This window comes from Phocoena sinus, chromosome 19, assembly GCF_008692025.1.
Source record: "Phocoena sinus isolate mPhoSin1 chromosome 19, mPhoSin1.pri, whole genome shotgun sequence".
NCBI classification, from domain to species: domain Eukaryota; kingdom Metazoa; phylum Chordata; class Mammalia; order Artiodactyla; family Phocoenidae; genus Phocoena; species Phocoena sinus.
The window spans coordinates 7,064,314-7,073,606 of NC_045781.1; the positions used below are offsets into that span (position 1 = coordinate 7,064,314).

Here is a 9,293-nt window from a genome sequence, read left to right on the forward strand (position 1 = left end):
CTCACAGTCCATACTGACCCTGGCACTGGCCCTCCGTGGTTCTGACCAGCCTGAGGGAGAGACTGGAGCAGAACAACCAGTCACCTCACCCACCAGCAGGAAGCCACAGTGGCTCAAGAGCACCTGAGCAGGGAGGTCTGCATACCAGACCCCACACTCACTGTTGCCTTCAGGGCCTGAAGTGGAAAAGTGCAGGGGGCCATTGGGGATGTCCTTGCTGCCCCCAGTTCAAACAGAAGATATTCACATGAAAAGGAAAATCAAGAGTGATCACAGAGCACGCATGCACTAGAGGCCAAGGCAGCTGTGTGACTTTGAGCAAGTAGTTTCATCTCTCTGAGCCTAAATTTCCACCTCAAATGGAAAGACAATGATAGCCCAGTCTACGTCATAGAACTGTGAGGGACCAATGAAATAACACAACATTTCCTAAAACAGGGGCCGCATACCAGATCCGGTCTCTGTGAACTCCACACTGAGCTTTAAATGACCTTGAACAACACAGTGAGAAAGTCATTCCTTTTTGAGCTCTCCTGATTACTGTCAAGGAGAGAGGATCAGCTGGGTGCTAGAATGTTTTTAATGCCTAACTCTTTACTTTTTCTTTTTAACAGAGAAAAGCTGGCCTCAGACTCAGAAAACTGGGCTGGCAACAGCATCCACTTAGACGGTAAATACTTTTTACCTGGTTTTCATTGTGATTGTCTTTTATGGCTTGTTTCTTTCTCTTTGTGGCAAATGGAACAGATTTTGCATTTATGGTGATCACATATGAAACTTCTTTCCCCCTAAATAAATACGCAAGTATCCCTTGTTACCTAATGGGATTGGCACCTGAGTTTAAAAACAGCAAGCCACACAGGTTGGGAGATGAGGGATTTATTTGAAAATGTATCTAAATCTCTTTGGTCCCTGATTCCAGAAGGGATTCAAATATCGGGGGAGACCTGCATTTATGTAAACAGAGTGAGCCATGATTTAAGGACTAATTTTATGGAAAGGATAGCACAGGTGGTCCATGGATTTGACAAGAGTTGTAAAGTCACTAAAAGAATGGCCAACAAATCCAAACAGAATATACCAGCTCCTGGCACAGTGAGAACTATAGGATACACCCCTCCCTCTTCCTGAGTCTACCTCCAGGGTCCTGGCATGCCTCAGTTTACCCACTTGATCCTTTCACCTATCTCAACCCCGTCCCTGGACCCCCCTCATTCCTGTCCATCTACTTCCCACGAGCCCTTCCTGGCAAAATTTCTTCATGGAATGTTCCAGAACCTGAACTGTCCAGTACAGTAGCCTCTAGCCACACCGTGCTCCTTATAGTCAAATAAATTAAAATTAGATACCACTAAAAATTCAGTTCCTCAGTTGCTCTGGCCACATTTCAAGTGATCAGGAGCCACATGTGGCCAGTGGCCGCCATACTGGCTGTGGATATAGAACATTTTCACCATTGCAGAAACTTCTGGTAGACAGCACTGGCAGACTCCCTCTCTGTCCGTCTCATCTCCTACCCCCCTTTCTCTGTGTGGCCACTGAAAACGAAATTGTTCCCGATAAAATCAGCAATTACCTGCACATCCCCGAATACAATGGCTCCTATTCAGGTCTCATCTGACTCCACAAAGTAGCACTGGTCATATCTAAAAGGCTGATTCCAGAAAACCTTTTCCTTGGCAGAGCACACCCGTTCCCCTGGCTGCTCTGTCTCTGCCTCATCTGTGGCTTTCTCTTCCTCTGTGCCTCCCTCGAGTGTAGGTGTTCCCCAGAGCCAGGACCACATGCCTTCCCTACGTGGGTCTCAAACTCAATGCCCCCAAGGGCCAGGCAGGTAATTACGTAAGAGAAAGAAGCATCAGGAGGAAAATTAGAAGCGGATGTGCCGGCGGCTGTGCTGACGTGAGGCAGCATGTCTGTCTCGAAGCATTCAGAGACAAGTTTTTAGCAATCCTTTCTTCCGTGGAAGAAAAAAAAGAAAACATCGGCCATAGAATTGCCAGTTTGCAACCTCCTCTGATTTTACACTTTCTTCCCCCCATCCTACTTCCACTTCAGTTTCCATTACCACCTACAGCTAGGACTTCTCAAATCTTGGATGGAAGTCACAGACCTTTCCTGGGTCCCTGAGCCAAGTTTGCAATGCCCCTGGCTCCCCCAGGCCCCTCCCACACACGAAATGCCACTCTGAGCTGGGCAACATTTCCCAAATCTACTCATGCACCTGGGTTCCCATCTCGGGGACAAGCTCACTGTTTCCCAGGCCCCAGACCAGATGTCTGGGCCCATCCTCCCCTCTCCCCTCTCACTCTACAAATCCATCGGTCCCCAAGCTCCTGCCCCTGAATCTTTGCCCTGTCCCCACCTCTCTGTGTCCCCTCAGCCCTGGCCTGCCGCAGGCCTGTTCTCCTCCCACCTGTCCCCTGCCCAGCCTCTTCCCCAGCTTCCTGAACTCCTATTCATCCTCATGTGGCCCTCAGGGCATCTTTCCACACCCAGAGCTGACTCTGCCCCTCCCATGGCTCCCCGGAACACCAAGACTCGGTCCCAACCCCTCGGGGTGACATTTGAGGCTGTGTGACTACTGGCCCTGCCCTCCTGCTTGATATCCTCTTTCAGATGCTCTCTGCACCTTGAACTCTGCCCCTTTTGCAAGCCACATAGTCAAAAGGGGGCAATTTATACTTCTTGTTCCCACTCCTGGAATCCAACCCACCTTCAACTGTCAAACTCCAACTTTATCACCTTCCAATGTCACCTCATTAGTCCCTCCTCCTACAGAAGCCATTGGTGACACCCTGTGTCCCCTCCCCGGACTTAACCAGATGCCTCCTCTTGGCTCCCAATGGGCCCAGTGGCTTGTCCTTTGCAGCTCCCATCTCCTTGCCTTATAATCATCTTCCTCCCACCAGACCAGAGGTTCCTAAACTTCCTTGACCGCCCTTTCCATCAGTAAAAGTTTTTGAGCACTCACCCCCAAATAATATATATGTTTATTTATACATAATTCAAGCCATCCTGCACTAATATAGTCATAATAAAACACACACTAAATTAGGAACGTTGACATTTCCCATACCCCAAAGATTGCCTTGAGGACACTAGAAAGCTAGAACCCACTTGAGAGACCATCCCTGAAGGCCAGGAGCTCCTAATGGTGGCCACTGCCCACCCCTCAGCCACCCAGCACAAGCGCAGGCCCTACACATGCTAGTAATTGCTACCTTCCGGTGGTTCCTATGGACATATTTTCCAGTGATTACTACGTGCTGGGCACTGTTTCAGAAATATCACAAGCAGTAACTTGTTTAATTCTCACAATATCCGCAGGAAATGGAGCCTGTTTTTTTGTTTTTTTTTTTGTTTTGTTTTTTTTTTTGCAGTACGCGGGCCTCTCCCTGTTGTGGCCTCTCCCGTTGCGGAGCACAGGCTCCGGATGCGCAGGCTCAGCGGCCATGGCTCACGGGCCCAGCCGCTCCGCGGCATGTGGGATCTTCCCGGACAGGGGCACGAACCCGTGTCCCCTGCATCGGCAGGCGGACTCTCAACCACTGCGCCACCAGGGAAGCCCTAGAGCCTGTTTTTATGCCCAGATGATAGATGAGGCCCAGAGAAGTGAAATGATTTGCCCGAAGCCACACAGCACGTGTCCCAGCTGAAATCTGAACCCTGGCAGGGCCTGTGCTCTTGAAAATAATGCCCCCTTGGAAGTGCTGAGTGAGAGTTTCTTGGAGGAATGAACGAACAAGTGAATGGATGAAACAGAGACAGCCAAGAAAGAAAGAGAAAGTGACACCAGGAGGCAGAGACACACAGAAGGGACACGGGGAAGGAAAAAACCAGAACCCAGCCCTGGGTCTTGAACACCGAACCTGAGGGGGAGGATAGGAAATTGGAAGTGTTTGCAGACTGACCCAAGCCCTCCCCGAGGTAGAGAGCCACCAGGGAACGCCCTTGGGAGTATCGGCTCTGACTGGGGAAGGGAAGGAACCGAAAGGCGAGGTCTGCGGTGGGCGGGGTCAGCGGACCCGGGACACTCTGGGGTCTGTCCCCGGGGCGAACTCCTCACCCCGCATCTGTGGGGTCAACGATGAAAGTCGTGCACGTCTTCTTCTTGAAGATCTTGGGGATCCAGCTCTGGAGACAGGAACAAGGAGTGGTGGGGTGGATCCAGTTAGGTCCTATGGGTCACGGAGTGACCCACCCGCGCCCTAGCCGGAGATCCAGGAGTCCGGGACCCCAGTGCCCTCCTCTCCCGGACTCAGGAGACTCGAACCCCCCAACCCCCTCACCAATCCGTCCCCAAGGACCCTGGAGTCCGGGCCCCCAGCAACTCCTTCCTTTGTCTGACCCAAGAATCTGGGTCTCAAGCACCCTCCTCTCTGGAAACCAGGAGGCCAGGCCCTAGCTCCCTGTTCCCTCAGGCCTGGGTCCGGCTGCTGTACCTGCTCCTTCTCTGCACCCACCATGCTGCCGCAGCCACAGAAACCTATCCGACTCCCGGCATTCGATCCACCAAACCGGGTTCTAGATGCGCCCTGAACAAACCGGATCCGCCACTTCCCAGCCCAGCCTTGGGCGGGGCCAGGTCTGGGGGGCGGGGAATCTCGGAGAAGCGTAGAGCGGGAGGCGGGGCACAGGGTCGGACAGGATCCAGAGAGAGGCGGGCAGGGACCCAGGGAGAGGGGGACAGGAACCCAGGGAGAGGGGGACAGAGACGCAAAGAGGAAATGCCAGCGATGAGAGAGAGGGCACACTGACCCAGGTCGGGGGATGGGGGGCGGGAAACACTAAGACTTAGGCGGGGGCAGAGAATCAGAAAGGGGGAACAGAGATTGGGGGGCGCTACATTGACCCAAAGAGGGAGAGAGAAAGATTTAGATGGGTGACAGACACTCAGAGTGAGAGGGAGAAGGGGACAGAATCCTCAGGAGGGGGGCAACAGGGACCCTGAGAGAGAGCTGGTGAAGAAACAATGACAGAGAGAGGGAGACCCGTAAAGAAGGATGGGAACCCAAAGAGCGAGCGGGACAGTGACAGGATGAGGAGTGGGAGGTACTGCTATGCGGACAGGCAGGGCCACATGTCTCCTGCCCACTCTCTGACAGGGACAGCTGCGGCCTCCTGGGTAACCTGAGCCCCTTGCCCCCCCTCGCTGTATTTATAGCCCTGGCCTGGCGCCATCCCCTGCCCCCAGATCTGAGTTCCAGGGACAGGAGGTCATGGATACGTGTGCTGGAGCAAAATTCCTTTCACGCCATTCCAGGGCTTCCATATTGGCATCCACCTTCTCAGCAAAGTAGCCCATTCTGGCCAGAAACTCCCCATAATCTAACCCCCAGTCCTTCCTTGGCAGGGATTTCTCCCCTCAGATACATCCCTCCTGCTACCCTCCCCCATGGCCCAGGCTCCCCCCAAATTGGCCTACTAAAAATCTAGCCATTGTCTTTGCAGCTGCCAAACATGAACTTGTTGGCAACCCAAAGAAATCCCTTGGCTCCCCTCTCCTGGCCAAGGAGAGACCCCTTCATCCACCCCCTCCCCAGCTGGGAGGGGGAGGAGCAGGAGGGGAGGGGCAGGTGGGGACTGACCCAGAATAACTCGGGGCTGAGAGTAAATTTAGCCACAGAGAGGGGAGGGGAGAGACCCTATTGGCTGGGAAGTGGGAGGGAGGGCCGGAGAGGAGGGTAAGGGGCTCTGGAGACTGCCTCAGAGGGCCTTGCTGTGAGGGCCAGGGGACAGAGGCCGAGAGAGACACAGCAAAGGAACAACACAGGGAGAAAGAAACAGAAGGAGCCCAACATTCATCCACGTAGCCATAGCCACAGTGGGAGCCAGCCCTGGGAGAAGCTCTGCTGCCTGTCTGTCCCCATGGGCAACCGTGGGCCATGGCTGCACACTTTTCTCCTCTGGGCTGCAGTGGCCAGCCTGCTTCTCCCCACTGCCGTGACCCAGCAGCTGAGAGGGGCTGGGCTGGGGCCCAGCAACTGGAACGACAATGCAGGAGCTTCGGGACCCTCAGAGGACGCATCGGGCAAGTTTGGCCACCCCACGCACAGCCATAGAGGCCACGGAGATGAGAACAAGGATGTTTCCACGGAGAGTGGGCATCATTTCTGGGGCCAGGGAGACCACAGAGAAGAGGATGAAGATGTCTCCAGAGAATCCCAAGACCATAGGTACCAAGGCCACAAGGTGGGAGACGAGAACACCTCGGATGAGGAGGAACATACAGAGCATGCTCAGCAGGCCCGTGGGCACAGAAGCCATGGGAGTGAAGAGGAGGGTGATGCAGCTGAGTATGGGCACCGCTTCCCCAGCCACAGGAGCCATGGCCGTCAAGATGAGGACGAAGACGAAGTTGTGTCCAGTGAGCATCACCATCATATCGTCAGGCATGTACACCGAGGCCATGGAGAAGAGGAGGATGAAGAAGAGGAAGAGGAGGATGTCTCCACTGAGTATGGACACCAGGTCCACAGACACCAAGACCACGGGAAGGAAGAGGATGAAGATGTCTCAGATGAACACCACCATCACGGCCCCAGCCACAGACATCAAGGCCACAGAGACAAGGAAGATGAGGATGAGGATGTGTCCACTGAACACTGGCACCAGGTTCCCAGACATACCCACCATGGCCTTGGAGACGACGAGGAGGAGATCACAGTCAAGTTCAGCCACCACGTTGCAAGCCACCAGCCCCAAGGCCACAAGAGCACTAAGGAGGAGGACTTCCCAGAGGAACATGAAAGAGCAGTCCGTGGCCATCACCACCGCGGAGTCCCCAAGGAGGAAGATGAGGACACCTCTGCCAAGCTTGGCCACCAGGCTCCCAGCCACAGGCAGCAAAGCCACAGAGATAAAGGAACTGGCCACAGAGGGTCCATCAAAGAGGAGACTAGCCACCAGTCCCCAGAACACATGGGGGTAAAGGATAGAAGCCATTTAAGGGAGAGTGATTCTGAGGAGGAAGAGGAAGAGAAGGAAGAGGATCACAGCTCCCATGAAGATTATGATGAAGGTTCAGAGGAGGGAGGAAAAGGTACCCACCATGGCAGCCTGGACCAGGAGGACGAGGAAGACAAGGAGGAAGGTCATGGCCTCAGCCTGAGCCAGGAGGAGGAGGAAGAAGAGGAGGAAGAGGAGGAGGAAGAAGAGAAGGAGGAGAGGAGGGAAGAGAGGGCTGAGGTTTGGGTCCCACTGAGCCAAGACCACCAGGAGGAAGAAGATGAGGAGGAGGGGCTGGAAGAGGATGAGCTCCCCTTCACCATCATCCCCAACCCACTGGCCAGGAGGGAGGTGTCTGGAGGTGCCTCCAGTGAAGAGGAGAGTGGTGAGGACATGGGTAAGTGATCTGACTGGATGATGGGGGTGGGGAGGAGCGGAGTCAACCTGGGTCACTGCTGCCTTCTTGTCCCCACAGATCAGCAGGATGCCCAGGAGTATGGGAACTACCAGCCAGGGTCCCTGTGTGGCTACTGCTCCTTCTGCAAGGTATGTCCGCAACCCAGCTCCACCCACCAAGCTGTTCCTAGAGTTTGTTCCTGGGCTCTGGTGTGCCTTGGGAGGGCCCTGAGCAACGGGCCCGAGTAAACAAAGACACTTCTGGGGCCAAGTCGGGGACAGACTGGAGGCCAGGAGGCTGGGGAGGAGCCTGGGATAGTGGTCCAGGAAAGAGAGGGTGAGGCTTGAGCTGCACTTGCAGATGTGGGGACAGGGAGGAGGGTTCAAGGCAGAACCGAGGGAAGTGGGACAGGACTGGAGACTGACAGGCTATGGGGAGAATAGGAAGAGAGGGGGTGAAGAGAGTACCCAAAGGTCCAGCCCACAGTGACAAGGGGACGTCGGGGCGCCTTGCAATAGGGAAATGAGGGGGTGGGAAGCAGGTTAAGCAGGTTGGAGGAAGATACTGAGCTCAGTGTCAGAAGTAATGAGGCTGAGAAGTTGGGGATATGTCCAGTGGGCAGGGTGGAGGACTGGCGGGTGGCTCCCAAACGTCCCTCCCTGCCTAACCAGGTTCCTCTGGTCCCCAGCGATGCACTGAATGTGAGAACTGTCACTGTGACGAGGAGAACATGGGAGAGCACTGCGACCAGTGCCAGGTGAGACTTCTCCCAGACTCAAGGATCCACCAGGTTTCCCGACAGCCCGGGACCATCTGAGCACCCCCAGCCCCAAATCTGCCCTCAAACTGACCTAACCCCTTACCCCTGATGCAGCCTTGACTCCAAACCCGATCCTGCCTCTGACCTTAACCTCCGCCTAGCTAGCCTCCTGCCCAAGTACGGCCCACGCCCCATCCTAACACCGCCCCTGACCACCTCGTACCGCTCATTCTCTCTCCCCACCCCCGCCCCCAGCACTGCCAGTTCTGCTACCTCTGCCCGCTGCTCTGCGAAACTGTCTGCACTCCGGGTGAGCATGGGTGGGGCCCAGAAGAAACCTGATGAAGGGGCGGGGGCCTGGTGGGTGGAGCCAACCTGAGGAGCAGGCTGGAAGGTTGTGGGCGTGGCTATGTGCGGAGGCGTGGCCAAGGCTGGGACTCTGTGAAGAGCGGGAGGAGCACGGAGGGGCGGGGCCGGGCAGAGGGGAGGTTGGCGGTAGGTGCCAAAACCTAAGAGGTTCGGATTGAGGGGGTTAGCCTAGAACCAAGAGGTTGGGGCCAAAGCAAGTGGAATTCGAAGGACGCGGCGGGGCGTGGGGCTATTGGAGAATGGGAACACTTAGAACACTTAGAGCCAGGAGGAAGGGAGGAGTCGCTGTAGAAGGAATTAGTTTGGGGGAAGGAATCCAGAAAAGGGGGCGGAGCTAGTCCTGGTCCTGCACTGATTGAAAAGTGGCCCCCAATTTCACCCGTGGTGTACCCCTCAAGCCTCTTCTCTCCCACAGGAAGCTACGTCGACTATTTCTCCTCGTCCCTGTACCAGTAAGTGTGTGGAGGGAGGATGTTTAAGGGCCCCGTTTAGAAAGGTGCTGTCCCGCTATGAATTATTGGACAGCCCTGAGCCTCTAGTCCCCCCTTGGTGAAATGAGCAGGTTGACGATCTCTAAGCGCCCTGGTGTGAGCTTTAGACACTTCGGCTGTCCAACCTCTGCGTCCTTCTCTCCAGAGCCCTGGCAGACATGCTGGAAACTCCGAAACCCTAACCCAGACACACGGCTGCGGCGCAGATACATCTCCCTGGCCCTCCAACCCCTTTCCACGGGCCATATTTATTTCTCTGAATAAACGTGCTCCCCGAAACCTCATTGTCAGGCCTGGGGTCTGGATCCTCTGGGCACCGGGGAAT

The 9,293-nt window shown here is 55.1% G+C and overlaps 2 protein-coding genes across 9 annotated transcripts in view; one reads left to right on the forward strand and one right to left on the reverse strand.

Moving 5' to 3' along the window:
* The window catches only part of TRPM4 (transient receptor potential cation channel subfamily M member 4), a 35,215-nt gene extending 30,642 nt beyond the window's left edge, over positions 1-4,573 (reverse strand). For 2 of the 7 annotated variants that reach the window (XM_032612164.1, XM_032612166.1), the window contains exons 1-2: positions 4,446-4,572; positions 4,070-4,137 (exon numbers count right to left, since the gene is read on the reverse strand). In XM_032612164.1, the coding sequence (XP_032468055.1) occupies positions 4,070-4,137; positions 4,446-4,469 (92 nt within the window). In that variant the 5' untranslated portion in view covers positions 4,470-4,572. Of the gene's footprint in view, positions 1-4,069; positions 4,138-4,445 lie in introns of all 7 variants that reach the window. The other 5 variants (XM_032612165.1, XM_032612169.1, XM_032612167.1 and 2 more) reach the window with 5 other exon arrangements.
* A 1,123-nt stretch (positions 4,574-5,696) lies between these two features.
* Positions 5,697-9,243, forward strand: HRC (histidine rich calcium binding protein). Of its 2 annotated transcripts, XM_032613626.1 has the most exons (6): positions 5,697-7,348; positions 7,427-7,497; positions 8,037-8,105; positions 8,364-8,418; positions 8,893-8,929; positions 9,114-9,243. In XM_032613626.1, exons 1-6 carry the CDS (start codon positions 5,872-5,874, stop codon positions 9,148-9,150), a joined length of 1,746 nt encoding a protein of 581 aa, XP_032469517.1. In that variant the 5' UTR covers positions 5,697-5,871; the 3' UTR covers positions 9,151-9,243. The 2 variants fall into 2 exon arrangements, with proteins under 2 accessions (XP_032469517.1, XP_032469516.1); XM_032613625.1 differs by lacking the exon at positions 8,364-8,418.
* The last annotated feature ends 50 nt before the right edge of the window (positions 9,244-9,293 follow it).